Here is a 20,192-nt window from a genome sequence, read left to right on the forward strand (position 1 = left end):
TAGTAATAAATATTAATCCCAAATAATAAATATTCATAATTATGAAGAGAAGAAATGGGTGAACAGAACTTGGAATAAGCAAGGGCATGGGCAACAGAATTTTGGGTGATGTTCAAGTGTTGTTTTTATCATAACCTTACTGGGGCCATTGGCATTGCTTGCTTCTCCTCTGACCTTCTTCAATTTTATTTCAGTCCATGCCTCATGGTTATTCACCCATCCTATTTTCCTTCTTCCTCTTCTGTTTTTACCCTTGATTTTGTCTTCAATTGTTGCCAGGACCAGACTGTTGGCTCTTTGCTTCCAATGTCTGTACTTAGCAATCATTCTCTCTCTAACTGTACTTAGCAACCCTTTGATTCCCTACTTTTGATCTGACCCATTCATTTGTCCTTCTGTCCATGCAGCTGATTCTGAGCATCCTCCACTAAAGGCATGTTTCAAAAGCTCTCAACCTCTTGCTTCAGAGTCCAGCTTCCACATCCAGAGAGTGCAACACTCCACATTAGTGATTGGACTTGGCATTTTTCAGCTTCATGCTGATGCTTTTGGATTTCCTGAGGCTACATAAGTCACTGATCACACCTATTGCCACAGCTCATTTAACCTGGATTTCAATTTTAGATGTAACTTTGGTGTGAAAGTAATTTACAAATGGCATAACTTTCATGGTCTTAGTTTAGTCAGAGACCGATGCCAAAAAGTACCGTTGTCAGCCTGTGCCATACACACTCACAGCATCTATTATGTGGAAAATATCAGCCAGTCACAATGGAAATTCTGTAATCTGACCAAGGAATGCTTGTAGTTATTTAATTTCCAAGTGCAGACACATAAAGAACTGTTTCCATTGATCACCGTGCTCTATTCTTCACAGGTGCTGTAGTTGCACGAGAATATGGATTACCGTGTATTGTGAGCTGTGCACATGCAACAAGCCTGTTCAAATCAGGTAAGTATTGTATAATACTGATTGGTTCTATTTACTTACCAGCATGACATTGTCTCCACGGACTACAGTAAGCAGTGTGAATGTGGGTGGTTGAAAGAACCAATCTATATACTAGACACAGTGAAGGTGTTCTTGTAGGTGCTCAATGCTGCAATGAGTTTTAAAGCATTGTTACTGACAGTGGTCCCTATAGTTTGACCGGCATGATTGAGGAAGTAATGCTAAATGGACCTCATTCAAAGGATGTCCTGTGGTGCAGTGGTAGCGCCCCCGCTTCTGGGCTGGAAACTCCAGGTTCAAATCCCACGACAGGACTTGTTAACCACAGAAGGAATGTTCATGATGTGCTTCAATGGGCTGATAATCAGCCTGGGAATTCTTTCAGTATTGGGGAGGCACTGCTGCTTCACAGCTCCAGGGTCCCGGGTTCAATTCCCGGCTTGGGCCGCTGTCTGTGTGGAGTTTGCACATTCTCCCCGCGTCTGCGTGGGTTTCCTCTGGGAGCTCTGGTTTCCTCTCACAGTCCAAAGATGTGCAGGTTAGGTGCATTGGCCAAGCTAAATTGCCCCTTAGTGTCCCGGGATGCGTAGGTTAGAGGGCTTAGTGGGGTAAATATGTGAGGTTACAAGAATAGGACCTAGGTGGGATTGTTGTCGGTGCAGACTCGATGGGCCGAATGGCCTCCTTCCGCACTGTAGGGTTTCTATGATTCTATGATTCATACCACAAACCTGCATATCCACTTTCCTTTTGAACTACTGCCCCATCTACAACCTTCCTTTCCTGTCCAAATCCATTATTTTTTACCTCCCAAATAACATGTCCATCTTTCCCAGAATTACATGTTTGCATTCCTCCAATCAGGTTTCCACCTCTGTCACAGTTCTGAAATAGCTCTTTACAGTGTCACAAGTTGTATCCAATGTAACTAACTCAACAGAAAACTTCTCCTTATTCTTCTCAAGCTGTCGATGGTCTTTGACATGGTTGGCCACACCATCCTCTTCCATTCCTCCATCATTATCCGGTTGGCTGGGACTGCACTTGGACATCATCCAAAATTCTATTGCCCATGTCCTTGCTTGTTCCAAGTTCAGTTCACCCATCACCTTTGCTCTACGTTGGCTGCTGTTCAACTAATGACTCAATTTTAAAATTCTCATCATTGTGTTCTTGTCCCCCCGTTGCCTCACCTCACTTCTTTTCACTGTAATCTCCTCCACCCCAATAGGCCATCATGATATCTATGCTCATCTCAATCTTGCATTTTGAGTATCCCTGATTGTCATCGTTCCATGGTTGGTGGCTATGCTTTGGACAGGAAAGGAAGGTTGTAGATGGGGCAGTAGCTCACAAGGAAAGTGAATATGCAGGTTAGTGGTGTGAATGAGGTGTATTTAACAATACTTCCTCAATCATGCCGGTCGGACTATCGGGACCACTGTCAGTAGCAATGCTTTAAAACTCAGTTGCCTATCCCTTTTTTGGAATTGTAGGGGAGTTTTGGAATTTCGCCTCTCCCACCAACCATCTGCTCTAATGCTACCTTATGTGGGCTCAGGATCATATCCTTCTCTACATCGTCCCTGTGAAACACCTTGGGATGTTTTACAAATACAAGCTGTTGTCTTTGTTGTTAGAATGACAAGGGTATTAGTCATAGGCTCATTGTGGCTCACATAGTTATACACAATGGATCCTTTGCAGGAGACACAATAACATTTAAAATCTATGTTCCCAGCAATTTTTATGTATTTATAATAAACTGTTTGTGAATAGTCACATATTTGAAGGAATAAGGCCACTTATCATTTCCTTTGAGATTGGAAGATATTGAAATGGTTTTATGCCCTGGGCTGCATCATCAAAGAACATAGATGGAGAATCATCCAAACGCACTAATGACCAATATATTTCCTTTGTGCTGTTAAGGCATTCTGTTTCAAGTATGAAAGAGAAAATAAACACATTTACACACAATAAAAGCAGGATGCTGGAAGTCTGAACTCAAAACGGAAAATGCTGGCACTTTGGAGGAATAGCACCTGATCTTCTGTTTAGACACTTTGAAGACTTTTGGATTCAAGAGTTCAACAACCTCAGACCATGAACTTTATCCTCGATTATGATCTCCCCCCCCTCCCTGCCCCCCCCCCCCCACCCCCCCCCCCCCCCCGCCACCTCTGGCCCCCACACATTACCAGTCTGCAACTTGTTCTCTTGTTCTTGTGTTTGCTTTCAGCTAACATTGACCTCTTTCTCTGATGCTAACATATTCTGCTCTTTTGCTTTCAGGCAGTGCTGACCTTCTTCTCTCCATTAACACATTCTGCTATTTCGCTTTTAGACAGTGGTAACCTTTATCCTGCTATTAACAGTTTTTGGCTTTATACCATCATTACCAGTCCCTTTGTTTTGTCTTCCATGACATCTTTGACATTTAATCTCTCCCATCCTCTAGCCTATCCCTGACTTTCTATTTTGTGCCATCTATCCCTCCCTCTTTTTCACAGCGTACATTCCATCACATTTCTACCTTGTTCCACTTCTGAAGAAAAGCCATTTGGACTTGTAACATTAACTGTTTCTCTCTTCACAGCTGCTGCCAGATCTGCTGGGTTTTCCCAGCATTTTCTGTTTTTACCTCCACAGATAACTTGAATTTCATAGTAACTTCATTGCAGTGTGATGTAAGCCTACTTGCGACCAATAAATAAAATAAACTTTAAACTTTATTAAATTTCAATTTGAGCCAAACTTTTGAAAAATGAAGGGTTGAATTCTGACATATAAAGTTGTCTTTTTTGGTGCATTATGAAAATATTTTTCCCCCCTTTTTACAGGTGACATTGTGATTCTTAACGCAGAAAAAGGATTGGTGCAGAAAGTCGAAGAGTCTGAAAATGCTTCTTGTGGCTAAAAGGTGTGGCCTCACTTCGGTCAGTTTCCAAAGGATGCTATGCTACCAATTTTCAATTAAATCAGTATAGAGTCATAGAGTCATGGAGGTTTACAGCATGGAAACAGGCCCTTCAGCCCAACTTGCCCATGCCGCCCTTTTTTTTTAACCCCTAAGCTAGTCCCAATTGCCTGCATTTGGCCCATATCCCTCTATACCCATCTTATCCATATAACCCAGGTAATTACATCGCTATAATTCTGAGGAAGATGGGATTTTTCTTTTCGTGCAGTATATAATTGATCTGGAATGACTGCGTGAAAGGGTGATGAAAGCAGATTCATTAGTAGTTTTCTAAAGAGAATTGGATATATATTTGAAAAGTAAAAAAATGCCAGGGTATTGGGAAAGAACAGCAGAGTGAAACTAATTGGATAGATCTTTCAACAATTTGGCAAAGGCGTAATAGCTTCCTTCATGTGATGTAAGACTCCCCACTATAAATACTCTATAAATTAAATAATATTTTTCTTTTGACTTCTTTAGTTGAAGGTGGATATGACATCTGAATGAATATGCAAGGATAATATAAAGCAGTTCTTTGGCTAATCGCACCAATTAATTCATGAAGCTCACTGTTCTTATAATCTGATCCTTTTTTCATCGTTCTTCAATTTAGACTAAATGAATGGGAACTCTGTTTTACTCAATAAAGAGCTTTGCATTTTCTGTCACTCCTAATAAAGTGTCGTTAATGATCATGCCAAAATAGATTTTAAAATAAATCCACTCATGATTAGATTACAATTTTGGCTGTTTCTATGATTTTGTTTGAATACTTAATAGCAGGAAAAGAAATGTGAATAGATTTGCATTCTTATAATTCTTATTATAATTTCTTACAGCTCTTGCTGCATTACATTTTAAAAATCATTTAATGTTGTGCTACTTTTTGTATTTTTTTTGTGTTCCCTTTCAGTCTTTTGATAAATGGATTAGCATGTGCTTGGCCATCCTAATATCAATGAGTGGGTAGTTAAGATTAATGGTTGGATGCAATCCAGTATTAATGATGGAATAAAATGGGAATCTGGGGGAATCCAGTGAGTTGAGTTAAATTGGCACAAATCATCCTGATACTCAGTGGGGCGGCACAGTGTCACGGTGGTTAGCACTATTGCCTCACAGCGCCAGGGACCCAGGTTCGACTCCCGACTTGGGTCACTGTCTGTGCGGAGTCTGTACGTTCACCCCGTGTCTGTGTGGTTTTACTCCAGGTGCTCTGGGTTCCTCCCACAGTCCGAAAGACGTGCTGGTTAGAGAATGGTAAATTCTCTCTCAGTTTAGCCGAACAGATGCCGGACTGTGGCAACTAGGGGAATTTCACAGTAACTTCATTGCAGTGTTAATGTAAGGCTACTTGTGACACCAACAAGTAAACATAAAACTTTATTTTACGTTTATAACTTGCACTGCAGGAGGCAGGTTTGCATTGCAGGAGTGAATTGAACATGTATCACAAGTCCTGTATCACAACCATCAAACGTTTAGCTTTTATTAACAGGGGGTTGGAGTTTAAGAGCCGTGGGGTTATGCTGCAACTGTACAGGACCTTGGTGAGACCACATTTGGAATATTGTGTGCAGTTCTGGTCACCTCACTATAAGAAGGATGTGGAAGCGCTGGAAAGAGTGCAGAGGAGATTTACCAGGATGCTGCCTGGTTTGGAGGGTAGGTCATATGAGGAAAGGTTGAGGGAGCTAGGGCTGTTCTCTCTGGAGCGGAGGAGGCTGAGGGGAGACTTAATAGAGGTGTATAAAATGATGAAGGGGATAGATAGAGTGAACGTTCAAAGACTATTTCCTCGGGTGGATGGAGCTATTACAAGGGGGCATAACTATAGGGTTCGTGGTGGGAGATACAGGACGGATATCAGAGGTAGGTTCTTTACGCAGAGAGTGGTTGGGGTGTGGAATGGACTGCCTGCAGTGATAGTGGAGTCAGACACTTTAGGAACATTTAAGCGGTTATTGGATAGGCACATGGAGCACACCAGGATGATAGGGAGTGGGATAGCTTGATCTTGGTTTCAGATAAAGCTCAGCACAACATCGTGGGCCGAAGGGCCTGTTCTGTGCTGTACTGTTCTATGTTCTATGTTCTAACAGTTTCTGGAGGCCTTAGCCACAAATTTAAATGCAAATTGACCTTACCTCCCCATGTTTTCATTGTAGCAACAGAAAAAATCAATCCAGAGGGGGGTAAAAAAAACAGTTCAAAATGTTCGGATCCCAGTAAGGATCATTAATGCTGGCATCCATACTACTGGAGTTCCACTTTAAGGTGTACAGGACTGGTACAAAGAACAAAGAACAAAGAACAAAGAACAGTACAGCACAGGAAACAGGCCCTTCGGCCCTCCAAGCCTGTGCCGCTCCTTGGTCCAACTAGACCAATCGTTTGTATCCCTCCATTCCCAGGCTGCTCATGTGACTATCCAGGTAAGTCTTAAACAATGTCAGCATGCCTGCCTCCACCACCCTACTTGGCAGCGCATTCCAGGCCCCCACCACCCTCTGTGTAAAAAACGTCCCTCTGATGTCTGAGTTATACTTCGCCCCTCTCAGCTTGAGCCCGTGACCCCTCGTGATCGTCACCTCCGACCTGGGAAAAAGCTTCTCACTGTTCACCCTATCTATACCCTTCATAATCTTGTACACCTCTATTAGATCTCCCCTCATTCTCCGTCTTTCCAAGGAGAACAACCCCAGTCTACCCAATCTCTCCTCATAGCTAAGACCCTCCATACCGGGCAACATCCTGGTAAACCTTCTCTGCACTCTCTCCAATGCCTCCATGTCCTTCTGGTAGTGCAGCGACCAGAACTGGACGCAGTACTCCAAATGTGGCCTAACCAGCGTTCTATACAGCTGCATCATCAGACTCCAGCTTTTATACTCTATACCCCGTCCTATAAAGGCAAGCATACCATATGCCTTCTTCACCACCTTCTCCACCTGTGTTGCCACCTTCAAGGATTTGTGGACTTGCACACCTAGGTCCCTCTGTGTTTCTATACTCCTGATGACTCTGCCATTTATTGTATAACTCCTCCCTACATTATTTCTTCCAAAATGGTATGGCCATGTTTTATTGGTACCCTTTATTTCTTAAATTTACTGGATTTTTAATCTGGGAAATAAATTTGTTCCTTTTTTTGAAGAAGTTATGGTTGGTCATCCTGGGGTAGATTTTCCTCTTTTGAGCCCTGGAGACAAAGCATGCTTCCCACGGAGCCATTGGCAGCCTGTGATCTGCTGTTTGGAAAATAATACAGAATAACATGCAACAGAATTTCTCAACATGTCCTTCCAGTGCATCAGCAGTGAGCAGGCATAACATTTACTATCATATCCCTCAGTTCCTTCCCTCTTTGCAGAAATGCGTCTCTTGAATCCATTCATTGGAATAGGCTTTCTGGCTAATTATTTCGCAATACTTTGGACATTCTACACCCAGACCTATTTTTAAACACAAGGGTTTTGTGAAAACAAAGATTTAAAATCAAGTGAATCCTGAACAAAGTCAATTTGAACATCAGTGTGAATGGGTTAGTTTTTTGTCTTCACTCTCTGGGGAGTGTTCCAGTTTAATGCCAATCTCAGCAGTATCCCCCATTTTGCAACTGGTATGACAGTGCCCATACATTTCACTAAGGGAAGTAATTTGAAACATTTCAACGGCATGATACAAAAAGACAAATACTAGTTTTGTCTTTAGCATTCTATGTACTTATTCTTGGAACCCATGTGAACAAGATTGATGCTTAGCATAGAATAAAGTGCTGTTGATTAAGACCCACAAAGAACTACATTGAGTCTGCCTAATTAGTCTGGACTAATTTCACTTAAGACTGGCACAAAGATCGTTTCCACATCTAGCCATTCCCGTTAACGAATACAAGGAACTGCAGGGTTGTAATTACATATAATTTACCACAAAATTCCACATAATTTGAAGGCATCACAGATGGTTTGAAACTTTAACCAATGCCTGGACAAGTAGCCTGTAGTTGAATAAAGCTACTGTAGGTCAAATCAAAGAACACCACAGAGAAGTTGATTGGTCAAAGAAACTATATCCTTGCAGCCTATTCAATTGGGCAATGAGTTCCTCTTGGCCGTATTGTCACCATTTGTCACAGGTAGCAATTAGGGGACCTTGTGACCGGTATTATAAAAACATATGGGGGTGGAAATTTACGCCGGCAGAATTTTCCAGTCCTGCTGAAGTCAATGAACGTTTGCATTTTATGGCCCTGACCCTGCCGCAACAAGGCTGTAAAATGGGACAGGGCTGGATGACCAATGCTCTCTTGTTAGCTTTTCCTTTGTTTGTGCATATACCACTCTAGAGACTTGAGCACATATCCATGCTGGTTGCTTAGAGTACTGAGTATGGGTACTGCACGATCAAAGGTGCCATCTTTCAGACGTGAAGTTGTGCCCTGAATACCCAATTTTATATGAGTAATATAAGTCAGGAAAAACTGGGTCCTAACAGACCCATAAGGAATCCTGCTGTATACATCCCTCTGGTCACAAATGAAAGTCATCCCAAAGTGGTGAAAGGATCCACACGGAAAACTGAATGTAGGAGACAAATGGGGCTGTGAGTGCAAACAGTGACATAGGCGCAAAAGTCTCACGAGAATCAGAAAACAAGAAACCAGCTAGAAACCAGCAAACCAGCCAGCAAACTTGCAAACCAGCCTCCCATCTATTGACTCTGTCTATACTTCCCACTGCCTCGGAAAAGCAGCCAGCATAATTAAGGACCCCATGCACCCCAGATATTCTTCCACCTTCTTCCGTCGGGAAAAAGATACAAAAGCCTAAGGTCAGGTACCGACCGACTCAAGAACAGCTTCTTCCTTGCTGCTGTAAGACTTTTGAATGGATTTATCTTGCATGAAGTTGATCTTTCTCTACACCCTAGCTATGACTGTAACTCTACATTCTGCACTCTCTCGTTTCCTTCTCTATGAATGGTATGTTTTGTCTGTATAGCGCGTAAGAAACAATACTTTTCACTGTATGGTAATATATATGACAATAATAAATCAAATCAAATCAGAGATCTTCTGATTTTCACCACTCCTCACCAGTGACTTAAGGACGTCACTTACCTCATTTAAATATATTTTTAATATACTGAGTGCCAGAGTATCTGGAGAGCCAACCTTGCTGTGCCGCTGGAGAGTTGCGCGCCAGTTTTCTCGTCCCAGCCAACAACCTGTGCACAGAGTGCAAGATTTCACCCATTGGGCGGGATTTTCCATCCGCGCTCACTCCAAGACCAGAAAGTCCTGCCTGAGATCCACCGGTCTTTGCATGGTCCTGTCCGCTACCATTCTCGTGGTGGGTGGGATGGGAAAATTTCGCCCACTCTCTGTAAACCCACATCACCTTTCGTCCAGCTCGATCACTGCTTCTCTTCTGTGAAGAACCTTTAACTGTGTTTGGGGGCTTGAAAGGTGAGGAGGTAAAGGGGCAGCTGTTGCACCTTCTGCGATTGCATGGGAAAATGCTGTGGGAAGGGGATGGGGAATTGAATGTGATGGAAGAGTAGGCCATGGTGTCCCTTAGGGAGCAGTCCCTATGGAATACTGACAGGGGGGTGAGGGGAAGATGTGTTTCATGGAAGTATCGTGCTGGAGATCACGGAAATGGCAGACGATGGTCCTTTGAATGTGGAGGCTAGTGGGGTGGAAAATGGTGACAAAGGGGAACCTATCATGGTTCTGGGATGGAGAGAAAGGGGTGAGGGCAGAGGTGCGAGAAATGGGTTGAACCCAGTTGTGCCCTGTTAACCATAGGTGGGAGGGAAACCCCAGTTAAAAGAGCAGACATATCAGAAGGGCCATTTTGGAAGGTTACACTATGAGAATAGATGTGATGGAGGTGAAGAAACTGGGAGAATCTGGCCACATTTGCTTTTGTTTCCTTTAATAACTAATAAAGAAAGACTAACTTGAGAAGTACTCTGTATACAAAATATTGTACCACCTACTGCTATAGGAGCATATCTTTTCCCATTGTTTCCCATTTCACTTTTCCTGGATTCTCTGCAGCATACTAAGTCCTATTTCCTGCACTTGCACCAGAGCATGAGGATTTACCAATTCCTGTAGAAAACTACATCAAAGAAACCTTATTGATTTGGTTGGAAAGCATCAGAGTTGACTTAAGTGGGTCATCGTATAGTGCAGTGGCCGAGTCTCTGACACATGGTACTTACGGGGATAAAAGAACAAGAACAAAGAAAATTACAGCACAGGAACAGGCCCTTTGGCCCTCCAAGCCTGCACTGACCATGCTGCCCGTCTGACCTAAAACCTCCTACCCTGCGGGGGACCATATCCCTCTATCCCCATCCTATTTATGTATTTGTCAAAACGCCCCTTAAAAGTCACTGTTGTATCTGCTTCCACTAGCTCCCCTGACAGTGAGTTCCAGGCATGCACCTGGGTAAAAAACTTGCGTCGTAAATCTCCTTTCAACCTTGCCCCTCGCACCTTAAACCTATGCCCCCTAGTAATTGACTCGTCCACCCTGGGAAAAAGCTTCTGACTATTCACCCTGTCCATGCCCCTCATAATCTTGTAGACTTCTATCAGGTCGCCCCTCAACCTCCGTCGTTCCAGTGAGAACAAACCAAGTTTCTCCAACCTCTCCTCATAGCTAATGCCCTCCATACCAGGCAACATCCTGGTAAATCTTTTCTGTACCCTCTCCAAAGCCTCCACATCCTTCTGGTAGTGTGGCGACCAGATATTGTTTTTGTCAACAAATCTAGCAAACCTCTCTGCACCCGGCAAGGTCCCAACAACAGCAATGAAATAAACAACCAATTAATCTGCTCTGGTGCTGATGTTCTTCTTCAAAGGCAGTCCCTCGGAGGCGAGAATGACTTGCTTTCACACTAAAAATGAGTTCTCAGGTGACTGCGGAGTCCAATGAACAATCAAAGCCTCTGTCACAGGTGTGATAGATGGTGGTTGGAGGAGTGGGTGAGTGGGATGCCTGAGTTGCCACATAGTCATAGAGGTTTACAGCATGGAAATAGGCCCTTTGGCCCAACTTGTCCATGCTGCCCCACTAAGCTAGTCCCAATTGCCCACATTTGGTCCATACCCCTCTAAAGCCATCTCAGCCATGTGACTGTCTAAACGCTTTTTAAAAGACAAAATTGTACCCGCCTCCACTCCTACCTCTGGCAGCTTCTTCCAGACACTCACCACCTTCTGTGTGAACAAATTGCCCCTCTGGACACTTTTGTATCTCTCCCCTCTCACCTTAAACCAGGCGGCACGGTAGCACAGTGGTTAGCACTGCTGCTTCACAGCTCCAGGGACCTGGGTTCGATTCCCGGCTTGGGTCACTGTCTGTGTGGAGTTTGCACATTCTCCTCGTGTCTGCGTGGGTTTCCTCCGGGTGCTCTGGTTTCCTCCCACAGTCCAAAGTTGTGCGGGGTAGGTTGATTGGCCATGCTAAAAAAAAATTGCCCCTTAGAGTCCTGGGATGTGTAGGGATTAGCGGGTAAAATATGTAGGGATATGGGGGTAGGGCCTGGGTGGGATTGTGGTCGGTGCAGACTCGATGGGCCGAATGGCCTCTTTCTGTACTGTAGGGTTTCTATGTTTCTATGCCCTCTAGTTTTAGACTCCCCTACTTTTGGGAAAAGATATTGACTATCAAGTTGATCTGTGCCCCTCATTATTTTATAGACCTGTATAAGATCACCCCTCAGCCTTCTTCGCTCCAGAGAAAAAAGTCCCAGTCTATACAGCCTCTCCTTATAACTCAAACTATCAAGTCCTGGTAGCATCCTAGTAAATCTTTTCTGCACTCTTTCTAGTTTAATAATATCCTTTCTATAATGGGGTGACCAGAATTGTACACAGTATTCCAAGTGTGGCCTTACCACACTTTTATAACTTCAACAAGACGTCCCAACTCCTATATTCAATGTTCTGACCAATGAAACCAAGCATGCTGAATGCTTCCTTCACCACTCTGTCCACCTGTGACTCCACTTTCAAGGAGCTATTAACCTGTATCCCTGGATCTCTTTGTTCTATAACTCTCTCCAATGCCCTTCCATTAATTGAGTAAGTCCTGCCCTGGTTCAATTTACCAAAATGCATCACCTCGCATTTATCTAAATTAAACTCCATCCGCCATTCATCAGCCCACTGGCCCAATTGATCAAGATCCCATTGCAATCCTCGATAACCTTCACTGTTCGCTTTGCCACCAATCTTGGCGTCATCTGCAAACTTACTAACCATGCCTCCTAAATTCTCATCCAAATCATTAATATAAATGACAAATAACAGTGGACCCAGCACCGATCCCTGAGGCTCACCGCTGGTCACAGGCCTCCAGTTTGAAAAACATCCTTCTACAAACACCCTCTGGTTTCTGTCATCCAGCCAATTTTGTATCCATTTGGTTACCTCATCCTGGATCCCATGAGATTTAACTTTATGCAACAACCTACCATGCGGTACCTTGTCAAAGGCCTTGATAAAATCCATGTCGACAACAACAACTACACTGCCCTCATCGACCCTCTTGGTTACCCCTTCAAAAACTCAATCAAATTTGTGAGACACGATTTTCCATTCACAAAGCCATGCTCATTGTCCCTAATCAGTCCTTGCCTCTTCAAATGCCTGTAGATCCTACCTCTCAGAATACCTTCGAACAACTTACCCACTACAGATGTGAGGCTCACCAGCCTGTAGTTCCCAGGCATTTCCATGCAGCCCTCTTTAAACAAAGACATGACATTTGCCACCTTCCAATCTTTAGGCACCTCACCTGTGGCTGTCGGTGATTCAAATATCTCTCCTAGAGGACCTGCAATTTCCTCCCTAGCCTTCCACATCATCCTGGGAGACACTTCATCAGGTCTCGGGGATTTATCTACCTTGATGCGCTTTAAAACTTCCAGCATCTCCTTCTCTGTTATATGTACACTCCTTATGACATCACTATTTATTTCTCCAAGTTCCCTAACATCCATGCCTTTTTCAATAGTAAATTGATGAGAAATATTCATTTAGGATCTCACCCATCTCTTGTGGATCCACACACAGATTACCTTGTTGATTCTTAAGAGGCTCTACTCTCTCCCTTGCTACTCTTTTGCCCTTTATGTATTTGTAGAATCTCTTTGGATTCTCCTTTGTCTTATCTACCAAAGCAATCTCGTGTCCCCTTTATGCCCTCCTGATTTCTCTCTTAACTCTACTTCTACACCCTCCTTGCCATTGCATCATTCATGCTGATTTCAAGTTTGGGTGCTGGGCTTCACTGGAGCATTACAGCAGGCAAAGAACAGACCTGTGGGCATGAGAATAAGGTGCTGAGTTAAAATAGCAATCGACCGAAAGGTTGGGGTCATGTTTGCAGATGAAGTGATGGTGTTCCGCAAAGCTGTTACCCAGTCTGCGTTTAGTCTCCCTAGTGTAGAGGAGATCGCATTGGGAGCAACAAATACATGAGACTGAATTGAAGGAGGTGCAGGTGAAATGCTGTTTCACCTGAATGAATGTTTGGGTCCTTGGGCAGAGGAAGATGGAGGTAAAGGGGCAGGTGTTGCACCTTCTGTGACTGCAATGGAAGGTGTTGTGCGAAGTGAATGAAGGGTTCTGAGTGATGGAGGGGTGTCATGGAAGGAGTGGTCCCTGTGGAATGCTGAAAGGGGATGAGGGGAAGATGTGTTTAGTGGCGTCATCATGCTGGAGTTGGCAGAAATGGCGGAGGATGATCCTTTGAATGTGGGGGCTGGTGGGGTGAAAAGTGAGGACAAGAGAGATTATGTAATGGTTCTGGGAGGGAGGGGAAGGGATGAGGGCAGAGATGCGGGAGATAGGTCGAATATGGTTGAGTGCTTTGTCAAACACAGTGTGAGGGAGAAATCTTCGGTTGAGGAAAAAGGAAGACATATCCAAAGCACTGTTTTCAAAGGTAGCATCATTGGAACAGATACAATGTAGACGGAGAAATTGGGAGAATGGGATGGAGTTCTTACAGGGAGCAGGGTGTGAGGAGCTGTAGTCGAGGTAGCCGTGGGAATCGGTGGGTTTTTAATAAATATTGGTGATCAGTCCATTGTCAGAAGTGGAGACAGAAAGGTCAAGGAAGGGAAGGGAAGTGTCAGAGATGGACCATGTGAAGGTGAGAGGGGAGTGGAAATGGAAGCAAAATCAATAACATTTTTCAGGTCCAGATGAGAGCATGAAGCGACATCGATAAAGCCATTGATGTAACAAAGGAAGAGTTGTGGGAGAGGGCCTGAGTAAGACTGGAGTAAGAAATGTTCCACATACCCCACAAAGAGACAGGTATAACTGGGCCCATGCAGGTACCCAAAGCCACACATTTTATTTGCAGGAAGTGCAAATTTCCACCCTTCTCTCGCCTTCAATGGTCTCAGGGGAACTCCTGACATGTGGGGTGGGATTTTATGGCCTCACTTGAGCGAGACTGGAAATTCCCGCCCAGGGTCAACGGACATTTCCATTGTCCACCCCTCGTCCGCTCCAATTCCGTGGCGGGTGGAGTGATAGAATTCCGGCGGGGATCTTTTTTGTAGTTGCATCATCAGGTGATCTGGTGATGACTCAATCTACAGTCATGCCATCAACTGTCAAGAGTTAGATCCTCTCTTAGTGAAGATGGTCATTGCTGGGCACTTGCGAATGTTAGTTGCCACTTGCCAGCCCAAGCCTGAATATTGTCCTGGTCTTGCTGCATGTGGACATGAACTACTTTAGTATCTGAGGAATTGTGCTGAGCATTGTGCTGTCATCAGTGAACATTCCTACTTCTGACCTTTTGATGGAGGGAAGGTCATTGATGAAGCAATTGAAGATGATTGGGCCGAAGACACTACCCTGAGGAACTCCGCCACTCATGTTCTGGAATTGAGGTGATTGACCTCCAATCACTACAACCATTTTCCTTGTGCTCAGAATGACTCTAACCACTGGAGTGATTCCCCCCTGATTCCTATTGACTCATTTTACCAGGGCTCCTTGATGCCACACTCAGTCAAATTCTGCCTTGATGTCAAGGGAAATCACTCTCACCTCATGCTGTGTATCTGTCTTTACAAAGGAAGAAGATGTTGACCAGGCCATGGTAAAAGATTAAGTAATTCAGACACCAAATGGGTTTAAAATTGAAAAGGAAGAGATACTGATGGGTTATCAGTACTTAAAGTTGATAAGCACCAGAATTGATGAGATGCACCAAAAGAAACCAAGGGAAATGAAAATTAAAATAGCAGGGGCACATAATTTTTCAGTCTTCCTTAGACTCAGAGGTGGTCACGAAGTTCTTGGAAATTACAAATGTTACACCTTGGTTCAAGATAAGGGGCAAAGATAAGCCCAGCAGCCCCTGGCCAGTCAGCTTAAGTTCGGTGGTGGAGAAACTTCTAGAAATGATAATTTGGGACGTTTGTAGTCACAATCACCAAATTAATTTGGTTAATTAAAGAAAGCCAACATGGATTTCTTAAAGGAAAATCATGTTTAACTAACTGGCTGGAGGTTTTTAAAGAGGTAACAGAGAGGGTTGATGATGTCAATACCATTGATGTGGTGTACCTGGACTTCCAAAAGGCATTTGACACAGTGCCACTTGTGAAAATGGTCGTAGTTTATGGAATAAAAGGAACAGTAGCAACATAAGACAAATTGTAGTGGTTAATGTTTGTAATGGATGTTTCTTGTGCTGGGGGAAGGTTAGTAGTGGAGTTCCCCAAAGGTCAATTTTGGGACCCTTGACCTAGAACTTGATGTACAAAGCACAACTTCAAAGTTTTCAAATGATACAGAGCTTGGAAGTGTTGTAAACTGTAAGGAGAATAGTGCACAATATTTCTCTGCATTGAACTTCATCTGTCCATAAATTCCACCAAGTGGTCGATGTCCCTTTTGGATTACTGAAGGATCAGGAGATCTTTGGAGAAAAAAAACAATTATAATATAATAAAAATCAATACAGAAAATTCAGTAGAACTGCATTCCCCCCTTTTATAAACCGTTGGTCTTTTCATCTCAAATACTGAATCTGCTGTTAACTCAAAATTGATACTAACAACCGACCAGAACTTCACATTCAGCATCATTGCCCTTATGCCACTGCTCCCGAGTCTACCCGAGTCTTCCCGAGTCACTGCTCCCGAGTCCCCTCCCTCCCCGAATCCGCCCGAGCCACTGCTCCCGAGTCCGCCCGAGTCCCCGACTCCGAGCCCCGGTCTCCCGAGTCCGCCCGAATCCCTCCGAGCCTCCGCACCCGAACCCTCTCCCCGAGTCTAGCCGAATGTTGCCGAAGCGCTTGCGGAAGTGCGGCGCTCCGGCTGGGACTCGGGCTTGGAGCTCGGGCTCGGGCTCGGCTCGGTCGCTGTGGCAGGAGCGGAGTTCCCTCGCAGCGAAAATGGGAAACTCTCGCCGAAAGCCGGTGGTGCATTTCTTTTAACTTAATTCCCCAACCCCGTTTCTTCTGCTGCGGCCTCGTCCGCAACTCACAGGTAGGTGCAAGATTTGGTGTTGTTTTTATTTGCTGCCAAAAGGTGCATGATTTAATTGCCGTTCTCTGCTCTGTGCTTCACCCTGTCCGGCCTGACTGAATCTTAATCGGGCATAGGCCACTGTCCTGTCAGAAAAAAACATCAAAGTTACCTTATTCCCATTCCTTAAACCCCCCCTAAACCCATAAAGAAACTGCAGTTGTGCTGAATAGGATCTTTTCTGTGTTGATTTTTATTATAAATTGTTTTATTTTCCTCCTGATCCTTCAGTAATCCACTTCACTTACATTCCCTCCCCCCTCCCCCCTTTTATAAACCGTTGGTCTTTTCATCTCAAATACTGAATCTGCTGTTAACTCAAAATTGACACGAAGAACTGACAAGATCTTCACATCCTCAGCCCCAGATTGCCTTGTGACAAGGTGCCCACACTGGTGAGAAAACAACTGGGGGGGGGGGGATCTTCATTTTGAAAAGGAACATATCTGATCAATTTGTGTATCAAGTGTTTTCAACCTTCTTTGTCGCTTGTCCCTTTTCACAATGTCCATCAGAGCAAAAATGAGAGCCAACCCGATTTGGCCAGAGCATCACTCAAGTGAATCTGAATTGTTAATCGACCATCTAATTGCATTCTTAAGTAATTTGCTTTTTTATAAATCCACCGTATGCAGTGACAATTGAGAATGCTGTAGCTCAGTGTATTTGCAACAAGAATGAGCATTGGTGAGCTAATCTTTTGCACATTGTATGGCAAAATAAAAGTAATTCGGTAGTGTGCATTTAGAATCAGTGGGCATGTCCTGTTGGCCTGCCTCTCTGCACATCCGAGATGATATTTTAGAAGGATATTGTGTGTCCGGCGACATGCCAGAAGGGTATGAAGACTAAATACGTTGGATTGAAAATTAACACCAGTAGTTAATAACTCCGAGGCATTTGAACCAGTGAGTAGTTTTGAATAGTGGCATTTGCTGCACAGTGCTCCCACACACTTCTGTCAGTTCTCTGGCTATGGTTCATAGCCTTGACTTTGACTTCTGTTTTCTGCAGTGTTGCACTAGATGTTAATCATTCAGAATTTGGACATAACATTGTTCATCCACTTACAATCACACTGTGTTGAAATTACCATCTTCATTTTGGGCTTGATCGAGACCTCAAGATTGTGGAACTATCTTTCCTGATTTAACTCGACAACATCTTTATTTGCTTCACCTCCTTTGCTACTCTTTTGAACCATAGAAGTGTCTGACATGCACTCTGGTGTATTCACCTGTGTTTGCCATTTGAAAACAAAGTAGTTTGAAATCCTTGGAAATGAGCCATTTGCAGTCCTATGGGTGAGGTCAGTGTGAATAAATTGGATAGCTCTTTCAAAGAGCCAGCACATGCACAATGTGCTGCATGGCTTCCTTCTGTGCTGTAGGCTTCTTTTATTTTGGTGATGTTTGAACACATGAGAAAAAAAGTTCTTTGTATTAGGAATAATGATAAACTAAGCTGGCTGATCAGAGGAACAAAAAATACATAATGGGATGCATGGATGTGAAATCTGCTTTCAAGCTTCCCATTAATGAGAAAGCACATATTTAAGATGATCAGAAAAGGAATTAAGGGGAGGTTATTTAAAATGGGGTAGAGTTTTTGCTTCAAGCATTGTAAATGACCTAGGCCGAATTGTACCCAAAATTACGCCGATATTTGATGAGCAGTCACATTTTAGGTAATCCCTCAAGATCAAGGATGACTTGCTTCTGCTCTAGTTCAATGAGTTCTGAGATGGCTGATAAGACTCTGCCATGTGCAAAGCATGCGGGAATTGGATTCTGTAAAAGTGTTGTTTGGAGGCCTGTTTGCTCTCTCTGATAACTCGGGCATGTTCCCAGCAAAGTCTCTTGATGTGTTCAGTGCCTTCTTGACTGAACCTTCTCCACTTTAGTTAGTCACAAGCCAGGGGGATGTTTGATTTCTTCAGGAATGCTTTGAGGACATCCCTAAAGCGTTTCTGCTCTCCCCCTGAGTGTCTCCTACAGTGGCCATGTTCCCTACAGACGCTGCCGGACCCGCATTCTTTATTCTTGATCCAAGTAGAGTAGTTGTTTCAAGAATCTGATGTCAGACATATGAAGTACGTCCCGTGGAGGTGGTTTTGAGTGATTAGCAGCTCAATGTCCAGCAGTTTGGGTTGGGAGAGGATGCTGCTGTTGAGCCACCTATTTTGCGACCAGATTTGGAGGATCTTGCAAAGACATCGCTGGTGGTATTTCCCCAGTGCTTTGAGTTGCCTGCTGCAGGGTGTCCAGGTCTCCAAAACGTAAAGAAGTATGGGGATCACTGCTGCCCAGTAAACCATGACCTTAGTCTTGGGTTTGAGACCCTGGCCCTCAAATACACTTTTCCTCAGCTAATCGAAGGCTCAGGCGGCTCATTTAAGGTGATGATGAGTTTTGTCATCTTATGTCTGCCATATGTCGAGAGGAGGCTCTCAAAATACAGAAAATAATTCACATTTTCCAGGATCTCACCATTGATTTTAATAAATTTTGTCAAGCATTCCTCTCACCCAATTTCTCCTCACTCCCTTGCATTTTCCCTAACATGACAGTGCAGTTGGGGAGTGTTTTAAAACATAATATTTTTTTAAAAAAGTAATATTTTTAAAAAAAAGTTTTGAAAGATATTCCTTTATGTAGTTAAGAATGATAACATGGTAAATTAACACAGCAGATAATGGGTTTATCACTAAAATAAGGGTTTTAAATCACTTATCCATCATCGATAAGTAACCTGATATTAAATTACTGAAAACTACTTTGAAAAATTATACAAAGCTATTTTCTAGTTAAATTGAGATAAAGTAATTAATTCTTTAATAAATTAATAAAACATTCAAAACCTGTCAAGCTACACCGAAAGTGTTATTGCATCCAAAACTTCCACTTTAATTTTTGGAGATCCTTCAAAAGGCAATGTATGAGTTCACTTAGTGGTGATTAATTCACCCTGGGCATGTGGACAGTTTTGTGAGTGGGGCCTGCTTCTATCGCAATACATTTAAAGCTAGCATAAAAGAGCGTAGAAATTATATCAAGCATAATTTGCGCTTAAGATTCTGCAATCCTTTGCACCACTTATTCCAATATCACTGAAAAGAAATCCAGTTCAGTGGAAAAACAATCTAGGCCTGTATCTTTCTAAGAAGGTTGGTTAGAAAGTAAAGTTTATTTATTAGTCACAAGTAAGGCTTATATTTACATTGCAATGAAGTTACTGTGAAATTCCCCATGTTGCCACACTCCGGCACCTGTTCGAATGCACCTAATCAGCACGTCTTTCAGACTGTGGGAGGAAACCTGAGCACCAGGAGAAAACCCATGCAGACATGGGGAGAACATGCAAACTCCACACAGACAATGACCCAAGCCGGGACTCAAACCCGAGTCCCTGGCGCTGTGAGGCAGCAGTGCTAACCACTGTGCCACCGTTCCGCCAAAATCCGACTCTGGTGGGACTCGGACCCACAATCTTTGAATGGCAACTCAAGTCATTGACTAGAAGTCCAGCGCGCTATCCATTGCGCCACAGAGCCACTTGTGTAGTGTAAAGTGTAATTCTCTGTCACACAGCATTGTTGAAGTAAAGTTAAACATGGAAGGCAGTTAAATAATTGTGTGAAAGAGACAAATATCAATGGGAATGGCAAACAGGCAGGAGAATTAGATTAGA

At 43.5% G+C, this 20,192-nt stretch overlaps 2 protein-coding genes across 3 annotated transcripts in view; both read left to right on the top strand.

Annotated features, from left to right (window-relative positions):
• The window catches only part of LOC144492419 (rifampicin phosphotransferase-like), a 103,715-nt gene extending 99,843 nt beyond the window's left edge, over positions 1-3,872 (top strand). The window contains 2 exon segments of the mRNA XM_078210428.1: positions 878-952; positions 3,796-3,872. Of these exon segments, the coding sequence (XP_078066554.1) occupies positions 878-952; positions 3,796-3,872 (152 nt within the window).
• A 12,413-nt stretch (positions 3,873-16,285) lies between these two features.
• The window catches only part of zdhhc7 (zDHHC palmitoyltransferase 7), an 80,951-nt gene continuing 77,044 nt past the window's right edge, over positions 16,286-20,192 (top strand). The window contains exon 1 of one of the 2 annotated variants that reach the window (XM_078210606.1): positions 16,286-16,463. The gene's annotated coding sequence lies outside the window, so the exon portion shown is untranslated. The remainder of the gene's footprint in view (positions 16,464-20,192) is intronic. The other variant, XM_078210607.1, reaches the window with a different exon arrangement.

This window comes from Mustelus asterias, chromosome 4, assembly GCF_964213995.1.
Source record: "Mustelus asterias chromosome 4, sMusAst1.hap1.1, whole genome shotgun sequence".
In the NCBI taxonomy this organism is placed as follows: Eukaryota; Metazoa; Chordata; class Chondrichthyes; order Carcharhiniformes; family Triakidae; genus Mustelus; species Mustelus asterias.